Source organism: Otolemur garnettii, unplaced genomic scaffold, assembly GCF_000181295.1.
Source record: "Otolemur garnettii isolate 467f Iridium unplaced genomic scaffold, OtoGar3 scaffold00055, whole genome shotgun sequence".
Taxonomy (NCBI): domain Eukaryota; kingdom Metazoa; phylum Chordata; class Mammalia; order Primates; family Galagidae; genus Otolemur; species Otolemur garnettii.
In genome coordinates, this window is record NW_003852450.1 from 1,330,499 (window position 1) to 1,355,393 (window position 24,895).

The following is a 24,895-nucleotide window of genomic DNA, read 5'->3' on the forward strand; positions in this document are numbered from 1 at the left end:
GGGCAGATTCCCTGTGTATTCGTAACTGTACCCCCTACAGGGTCTAGTACACAAGAGTGGCAATAATGGCACTGTCACAATTACAAAGTCCACTGGTTTCAAAAATGCTCCCTGTCTCGGCGCCTATAGCTCAACCGGCTAAGGCGCCAGCCACGTACACCTAAGGTGGCGGGTTCGAATCCCCAGCCCGGACCCGCCAAACAACAATGACGGCTGCAACCAAAAAAAATAGCCGGGCGTTGTGGCGGGCGCCTGTGGTCCCAGCTACTTGGGAGGCGGAGGCAGGAGACTCGCTTGAGCCCAGGAGTTGGAGGTTGCTTTGAGCTGTAATGCCACAGCACTCTACCCAGGGGGACAGCTTGAGGCTCTGTCTCAAAAAAAAAAAAAAAAATGCTCCCAAGCACTCCCTCTATTTGGTGTTCCCCAGCTCCCTGCAAGGTTGGTGGCCCTGACTGTGCCCCTTCACAACTAAGAACTGACTTCAGAGGGATTACACAGCTGATGACAGTCAGGCAACTAGTGAGTCTGAGACAAGTCTCCAGCAATGATTTTCTGCCTCGAGTGCAGTACTCTCTCCAATAATTTTTTTAAGTAAGTGGATGAATGAATAAATGATTTAAAGAACTGAGTGTGTAGCACAAAACAGAAGACAATGTCAAGATCCTAGATAAGCTAAAAAGTGGAGAAAGTATCCTCCATTCACCCAGATTCCTGGGGTCTGTCAATGTGGAGGGAGAGGGAGTTCCCCTCCTATTCCCAAGGCCCACCAGGTTTGCTAATGCCATTTTCCTCCTGCAGATTTTGACAGTGTCCGGCCCACCTGAAGGAGGGACCCGAGTGACCATCCATGGTGTGAACCTGGGTCTGGACTTCTCTGAGATCGCCCACCATGTGCAGGTGGCTGGGGTGCCCTGCACGCCCCTCCCTGGGGAATACATCATCGCTGAGCAGTGAGTCCACCCCGTCCAGCCTTTCCCTATGGGAGTTGCTCCCTCCTCTGCTCTCTGAGGGTCTGACTTTGTCTGATTCCCTGTTCCCTGGCTCCCCTGGCATCAGGACTCTGGTGCTGACACTGTCCCTCATTCAGTCATTGCCTGCCCACTGGCATGACTGAGCCAGTTTCCTGACAAGTTCAGGCCCATCCTGGGTCCCCCCGGCCCCTCCTCTGCCAGCCCCCATTGGAATGCATCCTGCACAGTGGGCTGCAGGCAACAATTTGTTTAGTGCATGGGGCTCTGACAGCAGCTTAATCCGAGCAGGGCCTCCACTGGAGCAAATTCATTTATTTCACTAAGGGAAATGTCAGCTGGAAATTAGAAAATAGGCATGTAGTGGCGGATAGGCAAACGGGGCTCCAGAAGTGACATATGTTCCAATTTGGGGTGTGCGTTTGGCAGTGGCGGCCACTATGGAGTTGGTGGGCAGGAGGTGGGCACAAAGCTGGAGGGGGGTGGATGGAAGGAGAGATGCCACCTCCTGAAGGCAAAAGGGAGGGGAGCAGCCAGGTCATTCTGCGTGGTTTGTTATATGAAGTTGGGTCAAGTCATCCTGATTCCAGTGAGAACACAGCTCTCAGGGGGCACTGGGAGCATGATGAAGAGCATGACTTTGGGGCAGGGGCTTCCCTGCCTCAGTTCCATTCTGCTGCAGCCTCAGGTCCTCTCTCTGACCTCCCCAGAGCCAGCCTTCAGTAGCAAGCCCTTCAGCATGACATCTCTTTTATCTTGCATCAGCACTTTTCACTTAACAGAGCACTTGCTCATCCATTATCTCAGTTTTAATTGGTAGAGACCCTGAGAGGTAAATATTGTTATCTCTGTTTCACAAAGCAAAGGACTCAGAGGAGTGAAGTGACTCTCCCCAGTTCACTCAGGGCACCGTGGCCAAGGCAGAATGAGACCTTGAGTCTCCTGACTCCTTGTCTGGGGCTATTTCCCATCCCTAACAGTGATGGGGTAGACTCCTGGGCAGGAATGGCCTAAAATTCCATGACTCATCAGCTTGTGGCTTTGAGGCTTTGGCATGGCCCAGAGAAGAGTCAGAGTCAGAAGAGGTGAGTTCCAGACTCTGAGAGCAGTGTGATGCCTGCTGGCCAGAGCAGGGGGGAAGAAGGAACTGGCCTGAGTGCTCAGATGCTTCAGGTCTGGTCCTTCACTGATAACCTTGTCCCTAAGGAATGAGTCTTGAAGGAAAGGCTGGCTGGGCCTACAAGGAGGAGATGAGGGAGGGGGAAACAGGAGATGATAGTGCTTCTGAGCCAAAGAGGAGGTGAAAGTTGTGGGGCAGGAGCCAGGATAGACCACAGAGGTCCTCACTGCCAGATGGTCTTTACAGAGCCAGCACCCTGCCAGACTGGGCTAGGCACTCAGCCACACTGACCCCAAGTCCACCTTGGCCTCAAGGACCTGCCTTGGGCCTCTGGACACAGGCCAGTCTCCAGTTTGGTGAGATGTCAAAGGACTCCAAAGGAAAGGGCTGGAGGTGGAGTGGAGTGAGGTGGGAAGAAGGGCTTTTGGCTGGGAAGTGCAAATTCCTGGGCAGCTGGCCCTCAAAATCTCATGAGGCCCTAATTTAGTCCTGTCTCCTCTGCTGACCAGCCCCCAGACCTTGGCAGATCTTTCTCACTCTCATCAGCCTAACGTGTGCTACGTGGACACAGGGAATTTTAGTTCTTTTATGTTTTTAAAATTAAATGCAATACACTCACCCAGGACCATGGGTGCTGAGAGAAGCCAGCAGTGAGTCTATGAAAGGAGCCTGGGGAAGTGAATGGTCCCTGTGGGTGCCTGCCAAGGCTGGTGGTCACCCTGGAAAACCAGCACTGTCATGTCCTCAGGCACGGGGCAGGCAGCAGGCAGGCAGCATACCCGGCTGGATACAGCCCTGGTTTCCAGCCGTGCCAGGCTCATTACCACTCTCGAGGATTCAGAGTTTGTTAACATCATTAAGGCCTCCATCCCGGGTAGGGAGCAGCAGGCACACTCGTTACAGATGTCTGTGCGAGATGAATTTGGCTAAATAGGCCCAGTGCAGAGTCCTGGGTGCGGGCAGGATTTGCGGGCATGGTAATGATTCACCATATGCTTGTGCCGTGCCATCTATCACTCAGCAATTAGGTTAATGTTGGTTAAAGGGCCCGCTTAGTCCTGCAATCAGCACCCCGCAGCTCTATGGAGGGCTGGATGACTCCATCACAGGATGTTTTCTGGGTGAGGGGACACAGGTTGAGGGAAAGGGGCACTGTGTGGGGCAGACTCAGCTCAGGTCCCCGGAACTGTGGTCATAGATAAGTCGCCTCCTCTCCTCTGCTACATCTGTGTCTCAGCCAGGGCTAGGTGGACGTCACATGCCTGTGCGCCATACTCCAGGGAGCGAGGCACCGTCTATGCCAGTCTGTGGGAGGTGGTGTGGTATGGTACAGGGGCAGGGATGCTGATTTGAGAGCCAGGAGACTGGAGGTCAAGCCTTAGCTTAGCTATGGATGAACTAGGTGACTTTGGATAAGTCACTTTGCTCCCTATTGCTCAGCTATCTCATCTGGAAGATAGGAATGTAAGAATAGATGAGCGCTACCATCACTGCAGTGGTCCTTAATATGTCAGAAGCAATAAACTGTATGTCCTGTAATATGTCCAACTCTCATCATTAGAAAGCTTATCTGTGGCACTAATGTGTCTTCAGAAGGCTCCTGTCAACCGCGAGAAATCAGGTTTTCAAATATCTAAGCTGGACAGTTATTTGGTCCAGTGTCACATGTTTTAAAGAGAAAATGTGGCCATCTCCAGCTATTGTCTCCTAATAGTATATAGAGAACCCAGAGCCACCAGGGACATAGGGAGGAGATAGGAGAGGCAGCAGGCCCCCAGAATCAAACCCCAGGAGCCTTGTTGACACACAGGGGCTAGAGGAGGAGGTGGTATGCACACCACTGTCTGAGATTGTCTACAACCAAGAAGGTGGGGAACAAGTGGCCCTCCCATTCTCAGAGCCCACCTAAGCAGCCCCGCTGAGTCTTTTCTACCACCCCCTGCCAACTGCCTTGCATCTGTCACTGCTACCATATCCAGACTGTCCTTCCTCAAAATACACACAGAGAATTCCATTAAATCTAGCAGCAGTAGAGTGAAGTGGTCAGAGGTATGAGCTTTGGATTCAGGCTAACCTGGATTTGATTCAGGGCTCTGTAACTTACCGGAACTATGGTCATAGATAAGTCACCTTTCACCTCTGAGCCTTTGTTTTCATCTGTAAAATGGAGATAATAAGACCCCCTGTGGAGCAGAGCCTGAGGATGAAAAGAGATCCTACCCTGTAGAGGACCTGCTACACTCAGTACCAGGGGTGTCCAACCTGTGGCCCTCAGACTCTATGCGGAATATTTGAGGGCTGTTTTGGTCTGTGGTGTCAGATATCTCAAAAATTACGCACAGGCCTTTTCATTATTTGCTCACCAGCTTTCACTAGTGTTTTGTGTATTTAATGCATGGCCCAAGACAATCTTCTTTCAATGTGCAACAGAAAAGAAAAAAGGCTGGGATACTCCTGCAAATAAACTGTAGCTATTCTTCTTGTGAAGGTCCCTGGCTTCTTGCTGTAACTCCCTCTTTCCTTGAGCTCGAGAAAATAAGTGCTTCACTCCAGGCCATTCCATCCTTCCCTGCGGACATAGGGTCCTAGGAATTAAAGGGAAACAGGCCTAGAATTGATTGAATTCTCCTATAGAGCTGCCAGATCTCCTTAGGAATTTCATCCAATTCTTGGACCAACCCATCCAGACCCTGTTCTATACCCCACTGCTAACCACAGGCCTCTGCCCACTCATTTCATGGGTGAGGAGAAAGCTCAGCTGCAAGCCCAAGGAAGGGACCCACGGCTAGTGCTGGTCCCTCAGCCCAGCCCAGCCCCCAGATCCCTGCACCATGTCTTTCCAGGTGGGGGGCTCACAGAGTTAACTGCAGGTGCTCAGACTTGGACAACAGATGGCATCCATCTCCCATTCATTGCTCTTCTTCCACATGCTTACTGTGTACAGCTTATCATCTGGGGCATGAACCCCAAGCAAGAAAATGTCCTAGAAAAGACAGAGTGCCGAGAGGCCCCAGGCGAGTGTTCATTCTATACAGCACCGGTTCTCAACCTTCCTAATGTCACGATGTATTTTCAAAAGGGGTTGCGACCCACAGGTTGAGAACCACTGCTATACAGGAACAGTTGACCAGGGCCATTCCTAGCCTCTCCTCTCCCTGACAGCCCCAGGACCTAACATTTCAATACTGTCCATGACCTTCATGTGTTCCTATATTTCCCTTTTCCATCACTTCAAAGCCTGTGATGATTTCTTCTTCCTTTTCTTCTCAAGTAGAGTGTCCAAGGGTGATGAGTGAGAAACAAACAAGCTCTGATTAGTGGAGAGGGAAAGAGTGTGTCTGTTCCCTCCTCCCTTCCTCCCCCTCCCCCAACACCCGCAATAGGTGGTTGATTCTCCTCTGCATCGCCTGAGAGTGCAGGGCATGGTTTGCAGGACGGCAGGGGCCTGAAACAGCAGCAGGTGCCAGGGCCCGGGAAACAGGATGGGAGAATCGTGAGTCTGTGCAGGTAGCAGCGTGAAAATAACCACACGTAGTACCTTAACTTAAGCTTCTCAAATGCTCTGCTAATGAGGTTTAAGGAGAAAGTTTTGTGTAAAATACTAATTGATCATCACACTCATGTTTACACAGGTTCATAATTAATTGTTTTATTCCTAGGGAAAAGGAAGGGAGGATAGTCTTCCGTGCACATTCAGTGCTTCCTTGTTGAATCTAATATGCTCAACGTAATAAGACAGTTATTGCATGTTAAGTAAATATTCGCCAGGAGTGAAAGTAGCTATTTGGGATTAACTGTTATGAAGGAGATGGAGATCGGCGGCGTGCCGTGCATGTGAGCGTGCAGCATATTTGTTTAATGCAAGTTTTATTACATCGAAATGAAATCTCAGTTTAGTTACCTTCCTTCCTTGAGAAGCTGTTGAGATAAGCATCGCTCGGTTAAACACAGATCTTCCCCACCGTGCCAGAATAATGCCAGGGATTAGCAGAGAGGGGGTCTGTTTTTCTGACTCCCCACTAAGCAAACCTTCCAGGAGCACCAGTCTGCTCTGAACTCTTAAATGGTGTTGGGATGAAAGGAAAATTCCTCCTCTTCCCGAGTTCCTTTTGCTGAGTCTGTTAGGGCCCTCTCCCACCCAACCCGGACCCTGCAATTTCAAGCAAAAGGTACCCCAGCACCTGACATCTGCAGGCCCTCCCCTGTCCTTGCCTGCCCACGCTTTCCACAAGGCCGCCGTGGCTAAGGCGACCAGTATCTAAATGTGCTCGTGTCACTCTTCTCAGGCGCCAGGGAAGTCATCCCTGGGGGTATCGATCCAGACTCTGTGAGAGAGAGCTGTGCACACCTCTTCCCTATAGCCCTCACATTAGCGTGAGATGTGATTTCCAACCCGAGGCCGTGTCATCGCCTCACCCACCAGCTCCGTGCACTCAGCCCTTGATTAAGTGGGAGTCCATTGTCAGCGGCTAGCCTGATGAACTCATCCCTCCACCCCACCCCTTCACCTACTGCCTCCCATTCTGCGGAGCCCCTGTTTGAGAGCTCTCTCTATCTCACCAGATTATCTATCCCCTTTTAAAAACTCACTGCAGGAAACAAAGCACAATTAGATCGGTTGGCAAACTGACTCTCACTCCCTCCTGGAGGGAGGTTGCAGTGCTGGCTTGGCACATAGGAGACCACACCAACTAAGTTGCTGCCCCTAGATCTCTCTGTTGACCATTCAGTTCATTGCACAGATACTGGGTACCTACCCAGGGCTAGGCACTGCACTAGGCACAGGGGACCACAGGCTTGGCCACAAAATTAGGTAATACAGCATATCAGAAGCACATCAGGCTTTAGAGATGATTCAGCCCAGCTGGACAGATGAGACTGAAGCCCGGAGAGGGAAAGTACTGAACCCAAGGTCACACAGCTAGATGGGCGAGTGAGCAAAGTGTCGGTCTAGCACTGTTGCAAGACCGAGTGGCTCATCATGACTGGGTGAGCAAGTGGGGAGGGATGCCCGCTCTTGCCTAGCCTCTTACTGGAAGGTTTTCTCTCTCCTCAGGATTGTCTGCGAGATGGGCCATGCCCTTGTGGGAACCAGCTCTGGGCCTGTGCGCCTGTGCATTGGCGAGTGTAAGCCAGAGTTCATGACCAAGTCCCATCAACAGTACACCTTTGTGGTGAGTAGAGAGTCTGAGACCAGCATTTAGGTGCCCAGCATCTGTTCCAGACTTTTCCCACGAAGGCCCCCCACTCCCCTCCCAAGCCAGGCACCCCCAGGCCTCTGGCAGACCAACTAGGAGAAGATACACTCTCCAGAGAGGGGCCCTTCTGGTCTTGCTGCTTTGTGAGTCTGTCTTTCCAGGGTAAGATGAGCGTGTGATTAACAAAGCTGTGGAGACTTTGGAGTTCCAGGGAGTCAAAGGTCAGAGCTCTAACTCAGGCAAAATCTGGCCTCTCTTACAAAGTGGATCCTAAACTCCTACCAACATGATCTTTTGGTCTAATTCCAGCCTAATGAGGCCATGTAGCCTGAGGGAACTAATTAAACAGGTCTATATTTATCTGCATGCTTTGTTTTCTGCCAAAGATATTTTAAGTGGGAGTTTAGAAAAGTCACTGAAATCTGGCAGAGACATGTGTCTATGCACAGGACCTTGCGATCACTCTGCACATCAGTGTGGGTGCACACACATGTATGCTTACTCACACCTGAAAACACCTCTTCAAGCTCAGGCAACAGGTAGTCAGATTACAAAGGCTTTCTCTAAGGCTGGTGCTATATTCATGCTGAATCAATAACTTGTTCTGGGGCCCTGCAGCCTTCCAGGGCTATATTCGTCCTGAATCAATAACAGGGCTTTATAGGCCCTCAAGTCCCTTTTCTGACACTTACCTACATTGCCACATCGAATACATCATTTAAAAACATTAACACTAGCAGATGGGGTCAAACCAGCCTTGCTAAGAGTTTTTAAAAATCTTTACACCACAAAATTCTATTCTCTCTAAAGCATTTTACTGCTCATTTCAGGTTTTCCAGCCTCTGCCTTCTCATCTTGGCATCTCTACCTTTCCCTGATACTCTTCTCTATCAGACTGGAGGGTACCACAGCTTATCGGCAGCCACCCCACTTCCTCTCCTACCCAGGGCAGCTGGGGTCTTCCGTGAGAAGCAAGACAGAAGGACTAGCTGAGGAGAGGATTGTCCAATGTCAGTGCTGGGAGAGGCTTTACAGATCTCATAGCCCTCCCCCCTCACTTGACAGGAGGAAGGAGAACTCCAGAAAGATTCTGAAACTGGCCTCTAAGCCCACAGCGAGTGGCTAAGACAGACAAGAATTCTGTGCCTGTGTCGTTGCTCAGTTAAAGGCACTTTCTGCTCTACCCCACTGCCTCAGGACAGAGCATTTCTTTTCTGATTTACGCTGGCTGCCTGATGCATTTGAGGCTAGACATTTCCTGTAAGCTTCAGGCTTAATTGTATCATTTAGTGGGCTTACTAGAAAGTCCCATCTAGCAATGCACCAGCTTCTGGGTACGAGTCAGAGAAGCCACCCTAAGATTTACTGACGTTCTCTATACCAGGAGACTTGCTGTCCCCCTCCTGTACTTAGGGAGGGTTAGAAAGACATTTGCTTGGGCCATGAGTGGAAGACTTGTCCCTCAGTGGCCCCACCCAGGCAAGGACACTTTACTTTTCCTATCGAGTTTATGCCCTAAAAAATCAGTACAAGCTCTAGGTAGAGAAGCGTTTTCAAATTGCTCTCAATTTGTAAACTAATTGATAGATTAGTCAGTGTCACCTCTGTTTTCCCTTCAGTGTTATGAGCATGAGCCTCTCCAGGGAGTTAATTAATTCCAATACGTGGCCCTTCTGCCTTCCCTGGACATCCCTAGGGTCTCTTCTTAGAAAGAGCCTCAGCTGCAGGATAAACAGAGAGAGAACTGGGGAGTGAAAAGGGCAGGGAAAGTACCTCCCCTCCTTGCATGAAGGTAGCTCCTCCTGCTGTCCTCAGGTCTAGCCGTGGTCATTTTCTGCTTCTTTCCAAAGAACCCTTCTGTGCTGTCACTCGACCCTATCCGAGGGCCAGAGTCAGGAGGCACCATGGTGACCATCACAGGCCATTACCTGGGGGCTGGGAGCAGTGTGGCAGTGCACCTGGGCAACCAGACCTGCGAGTTCTACGGGTGAGATGAACTTGAGGGCTTCTGTGCATCTGATGCATGTGCTGTGTGCGCCTTCCTGTGCATGTTCATACGTGGGCCGCCCCATCACCTCCAGGTTATTTGCTACACTATGAACCCAAACACCATCCCAGTCATCATGAGAAATATATACCATTGTCAGTTTACATCCCATCGTGAGAAGTACAGACTGTTGTCAGTGAGAGGAGCTAGATACTTCGAGAAATGATCAGAAGTGAGGGCCATAATGACACCAGATGAAGACTGTTTCTAGGAGCTCTTCTGACACCATTAGGATCAAGTGTTCTTTAAGTCCCTGCTCTGGTGACGTGACAAACATGGAGGTTGCATGGTCTTGGTCCTTGTAAGCACAGACTCATGCTTAGGCCATCCCTTACGCATAAAAAAAAGAATACATACCATTTTTCAGCTTCTCCCATAGCCCTGGGGATCTAGAGAACCCTACGAGAATTTTGAAAGAATGCATGTGTGGGAGCCAGTTTGCCCAGCAGTATCTACCTGCTAATCTCTTTAAATCATAAACTCCACAAGGGCAAGGACTATATGTTCACCTCTATGTAAAGTAGGTGTTCAATGAGGATTTGCCAACTACCTGATCAGACGCTAGGTGCTGGTTAAATAGTCATATTCCAGAAATTCAGGAAGAAGAGTTCCCCCTTTCTGAGTTCCACTTTCTCCAACCCTCTTCTCCAATTTGCTATGTCCCTAATCCAGCTAGGACTGGATCTCGGGTAAAAAGAGGGCAGTTGTCTATACCAATAAGGGATGTATTCCATGCCATAGACTAGAAAAGGGTAGGATAACTGCTTTGGGGCCATTTCCTTAAACCAACACTGGTAATTGCCTGTGCCTTTTTTCTCAACCCTTGTGTTGTCTCCCTGTCAGGAGGTCAATGAATGAGATCGTGTGTGTCTCACCCCCCTCATCCAATGGGCTGGGTCCAGTCCCTGTTTCCGTGAGTGTCGACCGAGCCCGTGTGGATAACAACCTGCAGTTTGAGTACATAGATGACCCTCGGGTCCAGCGCATTGAACCAGAGTGGAGCATTGCCAGGTAGGCAGAGGGTGGGAGGAATGCATCTGGTTGCAAGGTGGCAGGGTCCCTGCAGCCCAAGCCTGGCCCATGAGAGGTGATGCCAGACCTGATCCAGCCTCTGTTCGTTCCCAGCGGCCATACACCCCTGACCATCACAGGCTTCAACCTGGATGTCATTCAGGAGCCGAGGATCCGAGTCAAGTTTAACGGCAAAGAATCCGTCAATGTGAGTAACCATTGGTTGCCCCCGCCCTGGGTGAGCACATCTCCCTCCCTGTGGGTGTTTTGCACTATGATGAGCTATGGGCACCTGGATACTAGCAAGGAGAGTTGACTAAAGATGCCAAGCCTGGAATCATAGCCCCAAATACCTGAACCTTACAGTGATTTTTTATAATTACAGTATAAGTTCTTGTCAAAAGGTGATATAGTGAATGCATAAAAGTACTGGCTTCTGAGCTTATGATACAGCCAAAAAGGCTCCTGCTTTATAGCATGTTCACTTTGAGGTCCTGCGAGAATCTGTGTTGGGGGAGGCTGAAGAATTCTGACTCCAGATTCAGACACGTCTATATTGGAAGCAGGACTGTGCCATCTATTAGTCCGGCCACAGTCAGGTCATTCAACCCCTCCAGTGCTCCCCTCCTCAGCCTTAAATGGTGACACTCAGACTTTCGGACTTTCCCTGCAGACGGGTAACATACCAGCCCCTGCCTGGCATTAGACTGGCACCAGGTAAACATTAGTCACTGTGTACAGATCCTCCATCACGGTTGCTGAGATAGTCAGGTTGAACATTTTACTTTACTCCTCTGTGCAGACCCATGTAATTTTTTTTCCACCATGGATTTTTATGATTTAAAATTTTCTGTATCATAAAAAAATGTGTGGTGTGTTGTTGTAAAATTTTTTTCAGTTTGTTCTAGTGGCTCATCATGCTGTTTCACCTAATATTTTTTGAAATACTGTTGTATGACTCAATATATTCCACCAGATGCCATTTTGGCCATTATTTTTCATAAAAATTAAATTGCTGCCATGACATTCAGTGGATTGACTTGGCTAGGATGGAGATGAGGAAGATGGGGTGCTGTCTCTCCCCTTATCCCTGATACATCCCCAGAATTCTCAGGACTTCCTTAAGAAACAGAGATATGTAAAAAGACAGTGCTAGACAGTTAGATGAGTAAAGTTGTCTGGGATCATCTTGTTCAACCCTCTTGTTAGAGTGGTGAGAAAACTAAGGCTAGAAAGGATAAATGATTGCCCTCAATCATAAAAGTGACTGGTGACAGAGACAAGCTAGGTCCCAAGTATCTGGACTTTTCACAGCTAGGCCACAGGAAATGCTATACCACCTGGTCACATCTCTTTGGGCTGAGTGAGCACATGCCCCCTGCTCCCAGGTATAGATCTTGCTGGATGGGTAAAAGAGCCCATGTCCCCACTCCCCTTACAGACCATAGCTAAGTGTCCCCAGCAGTTTACCTCCTTTCTGTCAGACTCCAGGACGTAAGGGAAGAGGTGTGAGAATGAGAACAGCAAGGAAAAACCCCAAAGCAAATTAGGTACTTGTTTTAAAATGTAGGTTTTATCATTATCCAGGCATGGCAAGGCCAGAGAACTGTGGCTATACACATGATCAGACTGCAAGAGAGGGGCATCCACAGGGCACGGGGAAGCATTGGAGCTGGTCAGGAGGCAGAGGGAGAGGGAGAAGCAGGGTGAGAGCTCTTACTGTGGCTTCTGTGGAAGGGAAAAAGGAGCAGACCCCAGGAGTGCCAGGGTCAGCTTAGGATAGGCTAGTGTGAGTAATTTCAGCAGGCTGTCACTCCTTGTCTGGTACATGGCCTGGCAGTGACCAGGGCAAGTGGATAGAGTGAAAGGAGGTGGTTGGGGTGTGGGCTTGGGGGTGATTGGTTTGCACATGCTCTCAGGCGAGTTGTTTGCTAGCTCTGGGATCTGCCTGGCCCTAGGAGGGACATTCTTTCCCCAGTCAGCAAGGCCCCCAGATGTCAAAGCATCAGAATACAGAAAGTAAAAGACCTAATTATGCAGTACAGAGAGAATTTTGGAGAGGGAGTACATGGCCTCCAAAGGCTGAGGTATGACTGCTTGGGAAGCCCTGGGCTGGGAACTAAGCTCAACCCCCCACCATACTTGATAACCTGTAGCAGAAGCCTCAGGTCCCAGGTCCCCTCTCCCCTCTGGGCAGGATCCTCCCCAGTTCACCCCCAGCTCCAGCTAGTATGATCTCAGTGTTTCAAGGAATTAAGAAGTAGTCCTGCCCTCCGGAGAGCTGGGGCCCCCCAGCTTGAGTGGAGACTTGTCTGGAGTCTGGGCTGGCAGGCCGAGAGCAAAGGCATGTGGTAACACAGTTATCCACCAGGCCTGGCTCCAGAAAGGAAGCTCCTAAACGCTGTCCTTCTCTTTCAGGAGTAGTGGAAAGAGGCACTTTGCCCCTGCAGCCCTGCGTGGGTCCCTCTCCCCCACAGCCACCTGGGGCTACTCTCCCTCACTTTTGGGGTTGGAGGCAGTCACAGTGGGTAGTGAGGCAGGCCAGGGTGAAGCTGCAAAACCCAAAGGAATGTTTGGCAGACAAAGTGCCGAGGCAGCACAAGGCAGGAAGCACACAGAGGCCTCTGGTGTGGGAGTGATTTGCTTATTCATAGAGGAGCCGGGTCTAGGGAAACTGGACCACGCAGGGAGGAAGACGGGGGGCTGAAGAGGCTGTCTGAGGCTGGGGCTCTTCCCTGCAGAGTCCAGAGTTTGGGACTCCCTGGCTCAGCTCTGCCTATGTGACTGCACCCTTCATTCTGCTTGTGCCTCACTGTCCCCAGTTAGAGCATGAAAGACACTCATTAGGTTCCTGAGGGCTGCCAAACTGTGCCACGGGAAGAGTGGGAATGGGTACCGACCTGACCGCAGCAAGCTGTTTCATTTAAACTCTTCAACTCCCTCCAGAAAGGAAAGTCAAGACTTCGACACGAAGCTCTGACATAATCTTTAGACATAATCTCTATGCAAGTGTCAGCTTTTTTGCAATTTTACATGTGGTCTTATTTTTGGAACATGAAGCCTGTGTGTGTACTTTGGCCAGACCCACATGTAAGGACCTGCCAGGACAGCACATACCCGAGCAGTCCGGGTTCTCAGAGGTGCCTCTGCCTGTTGCCAGGATGCTGCAGCTCCCAGAACTGAAACTGAGCTGTGCCTAAGGGGGAGCCAAAAAGAGAGGGGGTAGGAGATGGAGTTGCTTTCCAAGCCAGTGGTTTCTTCAGTCTACCTGGACAACCCCAGGACTAAATCACACAGGGAGAGAATGGCAGGGGCGCTCTCACTGGGGACTCTAGTTGGACTCAGAGTCCTCCAAGAGAAAAGGGACAGCATGAACTCAGTGTCCATATCAGAGTTCTACCCTGGGCAGGGTCGGGAGGGGACTTATACAGAGAAGAGAGAAAGGGGTCTGATGCAAAACATTTAAAGAGATGCAGGAAGGCTACTTATTCATCAGTTTAACCCATAAGTGTTAACTGAACACAGAGTATGCGCTGGGCAAAGTGCTCATCCCACCCCACTTCCCGCTTCACACCACACACACACACACACATACCCCCTACACTGTCCTACCTTCCTCTCAAACATCCCATGCACCCTCATCCTCTGACCTTTGCAGGGCTGTTCCCTCTCCCCCTCTCTCTCTCTTCTTTTTTTTTTTTTAGTCTAGGTAAGTCTGGCTCATTCTTCAAATGAAATTTTGTTTCTTCCAGAAGAAAACTTCCACGAGAGGCCATGGACATGCACACTCACAGGCTCAGACACAGATTCATGCACACACACGACACAGGCACCTCAGAGTACCCGGCGCTTTTTACACCCATGTATATGTTTGCCAGTAAACTGCAAACGTTGTGCACCTACTGTGTCCCAGCCCCTCACCCACGGCTGTGTTACATTTATCTTCCCCTCCAGATTGTGACTATTTCACCTTATAGCCCCAGCTTCCAGTGCAGGGCCTGGCACTAAGTAAATACCCAAACAATGTTGATGAATGAATGAACAAATGAATGAGGTTAAAAGGCACCTTCCCTCCCCCGCCAAAATTTCACTGCCCTTTCCTTCAAGGGCTTCACCAAGTCGTGAGGACAAGGGAGTAACTCAATGTTAGAAGCAACCGCAATCAGAGGGTGGGAGGGTGGGGCAGCCTCTGTGCACCAGGTGCTTGGGGTTTGAATGCTGCACTCTGGACCTCCTAGGTGTGTAAAGTTGTGAACACAACCACCTTAACCTGCCTGGCACCCTCTTTGACTACTGACTACCGGCCTGGCCTGGACACTGTGGAACGGCCAGATGAGTTCGGATTTGTTTTTAACAATGTCCAATCTTTGCTGATTTACAATGACACCAAGTTCATCTACTACCCCAACCCGACCTTTGAACTGCTCAGCCCTACTGGAGTCTTGGATCAAAAGCCAGGATCGCCCATCATTCTGAAGGTATGGGCAGCGATGATAGAGGGCGCCCGCTCTTCCGGCCTGCCTCTCTTTCTGGTTCTCCTCATTCGGGACTGGGGCTGGCAGAGCAGTCACCTCCCAAGGGAAGGAGCTTGTTTATAGATATTGACCCACTGAGCAATGTATCTCACACTCAGGATTCCCAAGAATACTTTAGAATATTTGTCTTTGTTCTTGTGAGCTTTGGGAACCAGGGCATTGGGAGTAACTGTTTCCTTTCCTGTCCACTCTGTGACCACAGCCAGATACACACGTATTTCAGGAGATCACAGTTCACTGTACCATCAGTCCAAGTGTTAAGCCACTACCTTCATGGAATCTCAAGTATCCTCCTTGACTTTTCTCTTGCTTAGGATTTTGTCTTCCCTTCTTTTCCCCACTCTCTTCCTCCCTTTCCTTCTCTCCTCCCTTGGCTCTCTCTAGATTGTGTCTGATAGATATCCCCTTCAAAAGACTGGCTGAGTTTTTTTCTGTCACTCACTGGTTTACTGGTTTTCACAATGCTGCCTTCCCCGTCTCCTTAATCTCTTTTTAAATAGCCAATTAACTTCTGCACGCACATGTCAATTATTCCTATTAAGAGGACTATTCTCCACAGGGCAAAAACCTCTGCCCTCCTGCCTCTGGAGGTGCCAAACTCAACTACACAGTGCTGATTGGAGAGACCCCTTGCACCGTCACCGTGTCTGAGACCCAGCTCCTCTGTGAGCCTCCTGCCCTCACGGGGCAACACAAGGTCATGGTGAGTGAACCCCCCCTCTGCTCGTGACACCTGCCCCTCTTCGAGGTGCATGCGCGATCTGTCCTAAAGAAAGGCTCTCTCTTCCATTTCCTTGCCTGACTCATCCCTCCACATCTCCTCATCAACATATCCTCCATCAGAGTGGGTAGAAGTTGAGGACACGAGGAAAGGCAGGCAGATACCAAGGCAGGAAGTTGTTTCATATCCAAACCTGCACCATGTGGTCGTGGTCTGTCACGCCCTCCCTTGCTTTGTAAGGATTTGCTGGCATGCCGGGGCTCTACACCTGTGTGCATCCGTGTGCGTCTGTGTGTGTACAATGCACAGGTTCACGTGGGCGGGATGGTGTTCTCGCCTGGCTCGGTGAGTGTCATCTCAGACAGCTTGCTGACCCTGCCAGCCATCGTCAGCATCGCGGCCGGGGGCAGCCTCCTGCTCATCATCGTCATCATTGTCCTCATTGCCTACAAGCGCAAATCTCGAGAAAACGACCTCACGCTCAAGAGGCTCCAAATGCAGATGGACAACCTGGAGTCCCGCGTGGCCCTGGAGTGCAAGGAAGGTGAGTGGAGGCACGTGTCCCACTCCCTGGGCCCTCTTTCTTCACTCACTTTATCACAGTTTTCTGTGCAAACTGCTCCCCTTGCTCCCAGCCAAGCCTTTACACTCCTCTTTGACCTTAGTTTTCCTAGAAATTTCTATTGAGGCCAGAGAAGTCCTGTGAAGAATGCCCCTGGATGGAGGGCGGTCCAATGGCATCATTCTAGTCCCTCATCTGCTTGGACTTGTCCCACAACCCAGACATCATCCTCTCCCTCTCAGGGACTCCATGTCCCCACATGCAGAGCCTCCAGGCCCCGCTGGCTCAGACTCTGGATCCCCTAAGTGAGAGAGTCCAACTCCCAGTTTTTGTACAGCATCTTTGCAGCACGTGAGAGCAGCAGCAGGAAAGGCAGGAGAGCACCTGCCTCTTCTCCCCCAGGGTTTGTTTTCCTTCCGCTGCTGCGGGCGAGCACTCTGACGGCCGAGCACTCTGACAGCCGCAGCTCGCTGGCGTCCTTGGCCCGGACGTGTGTGGGAGTGGACTGTGTTTCTCCCATCTCCCACACAACCATAGCCTCGAGGTGACAAGTGTACCTGGCGTCCTCTCAGGCTGAGGACCTGGCGGGCTCTCTGGGTAAACATCTCAATTAGAAATCAAAACATTTCTCATTTTACTGCAAACATCCTATCAGAAACAAGCCCTCTGCTGGATGAAAGGGAAGAGCTGGGCTGGGAAATAGGAGAAGGGAGGCCAGGCCTACTTCTGGCACCAGGGTGGGTGAGTTTGGGAGAGGAGACCCCAGAAAGACAGGTGTACCACCCAGGTGAGACCTCAGGAGCCCTTCCCTGCTTAAACTCTCCTCTCGGCTGAGTGTTTGATGACCAGAGCTCCCCAAGGGCTCTGCACTGAACTCCTCCACCACTGTCCCTCAAATACTTCCAGCATCTCCAAAGTTTCACTAAATAGCCCAATCACAGTGTTCTTCCTTTTCCTTTGTTTTATTTTGTTTTCTTAGAGACAGGGTCTAGCTTTGTCACCCAGGCTAGAGTACAGTGGTCCAATCATAGCTCACTGAAGCCTCAAACTCCTGGGTTCAAGAAATTCTCCCACTTTAGCCCCCCAAAGTGCTGGGACACTGTGCCCAGCCACCCTTAGTCTTTGTTCTAACTGCTCTTGTGATACGTTGAAAGAAAATGCAAAATTATCGATAATCACGGGAGAAAATAATATAAAAATCACCATTTCCCACCACCTACAAAAGGCAACATAAGAGTATCCCCCACCACTGGGGTCACATGCCTGGAATCCTCACTGTCTCTGCACCCCAAGCCTTCCCCTCCTTTGCAAACTTCTCCTCCTTCCTCCTCCCCTGACTGGGGTCCTCCCTGGGCCTCCCCTCTCTGCTCATTCTCACAGCTTTTGCTGAGCTGCAGACAGATATCAACGAACTGACCAGTGACCTGGACCGCTCAGGAATCCCCTACCTGGACTATCGTACCTATGCTATGCGAGTCCTGTTCCCAGGCATCGAGGACCACCCCGTCCTGCGGGAGCTGGAGGTAATGCCGCCTTCCTGGCCCTACCACCCAGCAGGGACGCCATGCTGGGGCTTCCTAGGAAATCCAGGAGGGACCCACCAGCACAGAGTAAGGTTAGGTATAAGGAGGGACCAATAGTTCCTAAGAGCATCATGACAACAGAGCTACCATGAAGGTCACAGCCAAGGGGGCACCCAGGCTCCTTGGTATGATTTCTGAGTAAGGCTCATTGGTTGTCATTTTTTAATTAATGACTGAATTAATTAACTAAGATCCTGCCTCACTCTAAAATGGATTTAAGGTGGCTTAAAGAAAGACATAGGATTCTATGAGATTTGTTTGTTCATTTGTTGGTTTGTTTTACTAAAGATAATAAATTAGGGCAGAGGAGATTAAGGGGAAACTAGTAAACTGAAGAAGTCTGATGGGGTATCTCCTGTTGTGTGCCTGGGAAAAGTAGGCAGCATCCCTTCCCAGGATACCTAGAAAGCCCTGCCCTGCCAGCCTGCTGAAAGGTCAGAGCAGACTGCAGACCTCAGAGACCAGCCATTCCCGCCATCGTGGGTGGGTAGAAGAGGGATGGCTGGGGTGCATAGGCCTCAAGGACAGGGTCCCACCACAAGGCCCCGGTGAGACCCGAAGGTGGGAGCCCAGAGGCCTGCCTCTGAGGGTGTGCCCTGTGGCGCCCCACCCCAGGTGCAGGGGAACGGGCAGCAGCATGTGGAGAAGGCTCTGAAGCTCTTCGCCCAGCTCATCAACAACAAGGTGTTCCTGCTCACCTTCATCCGCACCCTGGAGCTGCAGCGCAGTTTCTCCATGCGTGACCGCGGCAACGTGGCCTCCCTCATCATGACCGGCTTGCAGGGCCGCCTGGAGTACGCCACCGACGTCCTTAAGCAGCTCCTCTCGGACCTCATTGATAAGAACCTGGAGAACAAGAACCACCCAAAGCTGCTTCTCCGGAGGTCTGACCCCTGGCAGGGTATGGGGAGGGTGGCAGGTGTCTGAACAGGGTGCGGCACCCCAAAGCAGCAGGAGAGGGCCTATTCTCCAGAAATAACATCCATGCAGAGCAGCCTGTGTCCTTCATCCCCCAGGGCAGGATCTTCTGTTCCCCCAGCCCAGGGAGACTGCATTGTTTGAAGCCTCCTAGGCTTGGATCTCAGCTGAAGGCCCAGGTCTGCCCCCTGCAAGCTCTGTCATTTGGGGCCAGTGACATAACCTCTCTGTTGTTTAGCACCTATCTCAGTCTCCCCTCCCCATGGCTCGAGAGCTTCACTGCTGACACAGCAGCCACTGGCCTCTAGCTGCATTCCAAGTGCTCAGTGGTCACATGCACCATATTGGGCAGGGCAGGGAACATTTTCATTATCACAGAAGGTTCTATTGAATGGCGCTGGGCTAGAAATGGTGAGACCTGCCTCTGTGCTCAGCTTCCTGGATCTGAATCACCAGCATCCACTACACAACTCCATTGCCCTTTTCATGGCAGGAGAAGGGGTTGGAGAACTTGGCATCCCTGGAGCCCATCCTCCCTAGAGGCTGTGGGGAGCCAAGCACAGCTCTGGGGCCAATCTGGGCAGCAGGGCATGGAGTACTCCAGTGCTGTCACGACTCCTCCTCTTTAGCCTTCTCCTAGCAAGGTCTCAGGCTTCAGGGGGGCCCCACGTGGGGTGAGGAGGGAGGAAAAATGGCTTTGTTTTATGAGTACTGAGCCCCTATCCTGCCAATCTGAGCATTAGAAACTCTTATTAAGAACTGTTGTATTTAAATTAGAGCTAATCTCAGGCACAATGCAGGGAGAGGGTGCGGGGAGGAGCCAGGGGAGAAAGCTACAATTTTTTCTGCCATTGTCACTCTCTCCCAGGCCTGGATTGCTGAGCAGCCCTGGCAAATGCCTGGGATTTACTGCAACCAGAGGGTATAATTTACACCACGTGCAGGGAGTTAAAATGCCCCTCAGAGAGGGTCTGTCACAGCCGCTTTGTTCTTTCCCAAATCCCCAGATCTGTAGAGGGAGGGGACGGAGGGGTGGTGCCTCCACAATCAGATCCCCTGTTGGCTAAACACTTCAGCACAGCTCTCTACCTAAGGGTCTGGGATCCTGGACCCCAATGTCAGCAGTAATGACAGTATTACAGAGTGCTTAGCAGGTAGCAGGCGCTGTTCTTAGCACTTTACAAATATTAACTCATTCAACCCTGACAACAACTGTGGGGGTGTGGGTGTTATTACCACTGTCTCTCTTTGGAGATGGGCAGGCTGAATCCAGAGAGGCTAAATGACTTGCCCCAGGTCACACAGCCAGTACATGGCAGGGTCAGGATTGGAACTCTGTGTATGTGGAGGGGAAGGTACCTGATACCATCCAGATATGCAAAACAGAGTGCTCAGGTGTGTATGAAATCCCAGAGAGAAAGGAAAATTCTCTGTCATTCTCAGACCAGAAGGAAGCAGGGAGAACTGCTCCTTTATACAATGGGGATCAAATGCCTTTCTCAGTAGCCAGCAGTTCAGAGTAGCACAAACCAGCAGAGATGAAAGCTCCCACCCCTCTACTCCGGGCTTAAGAAAATTGAGACCAGCTTGGAGCCTGTAACACAGTGGTTATAGTGCCGGCCACATACCCAGGGCTGGCGGAGTCAAACCTGGCCAAGGCCAACTAAAGAACAATGACAATTGCAACAAAAAAAAAATAGCTGGGCATTGTGGCAGGCACCTATAGTCCCAGCTACTCACAAGGCTGAGGCAAGAGAATCACATGGCCCAAGAGTTTGAGGTTGCTGTGAGCTGTGATACCATGGCAGTCTACCAAGGGCAACATAGTAAGAGAGACTCTGTCTCAAAAAAAGAAAAGAAAGAAAGAAAAGAAAATTGAGACCCAGAAAGAGGGTGCCCTTGCATCGCTCAAGGTCACACTTATAATTATTGGTAGAATAGGGCTAGGACCCAGGTCTCCTGGCTTCTGGCCCACGTCCCACCACTGAGACCCCTCTGTGAAAGAATACTTTACCCCTTTCTCTCCCCTAGGACAGAGTCTGTAGCTGAGAAGATGCTGACCAATTGGTTTGCCTTCCTCTTGCACAAGTTCTTGAAGGTGAGAAGGGGCATGAGCTGGAGACTCAGAGTCCAGAGCAGGGTAGTGGCCCTGCTCTGATCCTGGTCATTGGGGTGCATAAGGATTCCAGCCCTCAGGAGCAGGCGCCTACCTGGTGGGGTGCCCCAAAGCAAAGTGAGCCCAAGAAGCCTCTCTCCCCACTAGCCCAGCTCTGAGAGAGGAGGGGGAGAATGAGCAAACCCAAGAAGGCCAGCACCCACACTTCCCTGCCCACGTATGCCCACAGGAGTGCGCCGGGGAGCCGCTCTTCATGCTGTACTGTGCCATCAAACAGCAGATGGAGAAGGGCCCCATTGACGCGATCACGGGAGAGGCCCGCTACTCCCTGAGCGAGGACAAGCTCATCCGGCAACAGATCGAGTACAAGACCCTGGTGAGGAGGCCAGAAGCTCAGGGACACCTCAAACATCCTCTGCGTCTGATGCATAGCCTACCCTCTGACCTCAGAGGCAGTTGTGGGGACCAATAAAGAGACTGAAGAATGGTCTGGGGCAAGCCCAAAGGGCAGACCGAGCATAGGCAAGGCCGGCAAGCCTAGCTGCTTCAACCCTGTCTCATTTGGTGGACCCTGAGAGCTCTCGATGCCTCAGTTTACCCTAGCCAATATTAGAGGAGAAATAAGGTCACCCATCATTAGGTATGGGGTGATAAGCATTGTGGGAAAGACGTGAGAGTATGTAGACTCCTGATGCAGAGGCTTTGGGAAGGTATGACGCTAGCGCTTGATATATTTAGAACCTTCTCTAGGCCCCTGGGGTGCCTCAGGTCTCCCCTAAGCCATCCAGGAACTAGAAAGTAGAGTCCTCATTCTTTAAGGGAGAAGGGATGGACACTACTCAGGCTCTCATTTGGCAAACTTCAGGGAAGTGAGGGAAACTGAGGCACAGACCAACAAAGCATCTCTATTTCTCCTGTAAGGAAAGTGAACCTTGGACAAAGGCCTTGACCCTCTTTCTCAAACTGCTCCTTCAACTCTTGTCATGCACACTGTCTGTCACCCACTTGTAGATCCTGAACTGTGTCAACCCCGACAATGAGAATAGTCCAGAGATCCCAGTGAAGGTGTTGAACTGTGACACCATCACACAGGTCAAGGAGAAGATTCTCGATGCCGTGTATAAGAATGTGCCCTATTCCCAGCGGCCAAGGGCAGTCGACATGGACTTGGGTAGGAAGCCTGGTCTTGGAGTATGAGGGCAAAGGGCAGACAAGCTGCTTCCTGGGCAGCATTCAGGTCGTGGGAGGGGTTGGAGAAGGGGACCCTACCCTGCACAGGGCACTCCTGGGGGCATGACTGAGCCCTGGCCAGGCAAGGGCCACGTGAAATGCTTCTCCCTTCGGGCACTGCCTGCTCAGGTGTGACAGACTCTGGGGGGCCCATGCGTCTCCCCAGTCCACCCACTGTCTGGACCCCATGCAGTCCTAGTGGTCTCTAAGCTCTATTATGGCAGCAGACTGAGGGGCCAACAGTGCCAGTTCCCTAGTGGAGGCAAGACTATGGGACCCTGGCTCACAGCCTCCACTCCCCTCACACTGCCACCTGCCCGCCCCCCTCCACTCAGAGTGGCGCCAGGGCCGGATAGCCCGGGTCGTGCTGCAAGACGAGGACATCACCACCAAGATCGAGGGCGACTGGAAGCGGCTGAACACATTGATGCATTATCAGGTGAGGGCAGGGCCTCCCTGCCTGACCTCCTGAACACTCTCCAGGCCTCCTCTAAGGCCTGGAAAGTCTTCCGAAAGGGATTTTCTTCTCTCCCCTTCCACCTCCTCCCCAAGTGTAAAAGCAGCGATTCTCAGGCACCGCTGCCCATGAGGATTACTAGGGGAATGCGTCAAAAATGACAGGTACCCAGAGTGCACCCACAGAAGTGGATTAAAGGTCTGCAGTAAGGCCTGGGCATATCTACCCTGTGTGTCTCCACATCTGCAGAAACAATTGCACAGGCAAAGCCCCCACATGGGTAGCTACCGCTAACTGCCTGGCACTTTCCCTGTTTGACATCTTAGGAACACAGCTCACACTTCTTACTTTCAGTGTAGGGGGAACTGGTTAGACTTGTCTTGGGGTCTTATATTCTGCCATTTGGTAGCTAATGTCCTTGGGAAAATTACTCAAGCTCTCCTTCACCCCTATAACATGGGGCACATAGTGAACCCTGCCCCATACAGTTGTGTGGAATTGATTAAATATAGCTGGGGGAGTGCTTAATATACTGGCAGTCATATTGAATGAGCAGTCAAAAAAAATAAAAATAAAAAACCCAGCAAAAAAACAGTCGATCAAGGAGGTATCCCCTCTCACCTCCTCTTCCCTCCCATGGTAACCACTCGCAGCTGGGGGTCTCTGTAAGATTAAGCACAGGTAGACAGGTTGGGATTCAGGAAAAATACTGAAATAGAAACTGGAAATGAGAGACACCAAGGGAAATTAAACCAACCAGAGGAAGTGCCTCAGGCTGCAAGACCCATGGGATTGTCTGATTAATAATAACCTCCCCTGTCCCTGCCTCAGAAGGGGGAGTGTGCAGGGGGGCTGGCAGGCTGGGCTGTCAAGCAACGAGCTGCCAACCACCAGGCCACTGCGAGCCTCCAGGGGCCCAGAGGAAGCTGTGGGCACTGGGGATCCCCTGAAATACTCTTCTCCTGCCCCAGATGAGTGAGTGTGGTGTAGTGGGAAGAGGAAAGGCATTGGAAGCTGTCTTTAAACCCACACTTCCCCATTGGCTGATAATGTGATTTCAATCTCTTTGGGCCTTGGACTCCTCATCTGTAAAATGGACATAAGGACCCTGACTTGGAAGGGTGTGAGGTATCCAGGATGTGTACTTATACACAAGGTAGCTATGCTCGCTCTCTCCCTGATAATTCTGTACATTCTACACACACACACACACACACACACACATACTTCACATAGTGCTTAATGCACCCAGTAGAACAATTTTAATAAACCAATGACAGCTATATAAGGAAGAGGAAAAGAGAATAGCATTATGCTCCCAAATTGTAAGTTTCAAAAGGGCAGGAGCAGGGCCTTTCTCCTGTCTCTGCTGCTCTAATGCTTATAGCTAAACTAGCCATCCTATGGCTCCCAGTCAGAAGAATGGAATATTCTGTTCTTATGGTGCTCATCACACAAAGCACTTTCAATTCCCCAATGTCATTTGTCATTCATGTATGCACTCCTTCCTCAAATATTTACTGAGCTTTTACTGAATGCAAGGCACTTCCCACACTTAGCCCTGAGTGACAGGGGACAGCAGGGAGTATTCTTCCCTTTGGGAGATGGTGATGATGATGGTGTCCATAGTAGCAACACTCATATCAACACTTTCTGAGTGCTCACTGAGCACCAGGCACTGCTCTTAGCCGTTATGTGTTTTAACTCCTCTAATCCTCATGGCAATATTATCCCCATTGACAACTGACGCACAGAGAGGTGAAGTCATGTAGCTCGTAAGTGGCAGAGCCAAGGTCAGACCCAGCCAGGTCTGACCATAGACTTACACTGCCTATTGGTTAAGAGAGAAAAACCAAGGACAAAAGAGGTTTAATCACTAGACCCAGAATTGAGTTGAACTGTGATTGTATGAGTCACCTTGTGAATCTTCCTGTAAATGATAAGAAACCATAAATGATAACGTAATCTCTTCTCCCAGAGAGTGTAAACCCCTGCCCCTGACAAGCTTTCAGAGGATCATTTCTGGGCTGTCAGTTGTGAGAATTCCTGAAAGACAGAGGTAGAGAGAACCCCCTCCCAGTCTCAGTGCCGGTGATGCAAACTGCTGACAAGTCCAGCAAGCTGCTCCAGCTGGGAAGTGATGGAGCTTTTAGCATCTTCCAGGCACCCAAGCTTTATAACATCAAGACAAAGCCTTGCCCTCTTGTTACCCTCCCTAGAGTCAAAGGTCCTTGGAGCCCCTACAGAAGAAAATCTGCATATTCTTAATTAACAAAGAGATGTTAAAAAACTTCCCAGGCTCCTGCAGATTTATAGGGAGGGTAAAATTAAACACCACCACTAAAACCTGCTATCAGGGAATCTCGTTAGCACTAATGTTCATTTATAGTTTGACTTCCCAACATTTAATTCTTTTTTGGTGGGAGAGA

General features: G+C 50.6%; 1 protein-coding gene across 1 annotated transcript in view; it reads left to right on the forward strand.

Annotated features, from left to right (window-relative positions):
• PLXNA2 (plexin A2) overlaps positions 1 to 24,895 on the forward strand; it is a 210,109-nt gene that overhangs the window by 176,170 nt on the left and 9,044 nt on the right. Inside the window, exons 13-26 of the mRNA XM_003792201.2 lie at positions 799 to 950; positions 7,145 to 7,262; positions 9,137 to 9,273; positions 10,177 to 10,344; positions 10,459 to 10,552; positions 14,583 to 14,822; positions 15,439 to 15,582; positions 15,910 to 16,144; positions 17,543 to 17,685; positions 18,361 to 18,629; positions 20,695 to 20,761; positions 21,009 to 21,155; positions 21,791 to 21,950; positions 22,345 to 22,448. Of these exons, the coding sequence (XP_003792249.1) occupies positions 799 to 950; positions 7,145 to 7,262; positions 9,137 to 9,273; positions 10,177 to 10,344; positions 10,459 to 10,552; positions 14,583 to 14,822; positions 15,439 to 15,582; positions 15,910 to 16,144; positions 17,543 to 17,685; positions 18,361 to 18,629; positions 20,695 to 20,761; positions 21,009 to 21,155; positions 21,791 to 21,950; positions 22,345 to 22,448 (2,178 nt within the window). The remainder of the gene's footprint in view (positions 1 to 798; positions 951 to 7,144; positions 7,263 to 9,136; positions 9,274 to 10,176; positions 10,345 to 10,458; positions 10,553 to 14,582; positions 14,823 to 15,438; positions 15,583 to 15,909; positions 16,145 to 17,542; positions 17,686 to 18,360; positions 18,630 to 20,694; positions 20,762 to 21,008; positions 21,156 to 21,790; positions 21,951 to 22,344; positions 22,449 to 24,895) is intronic.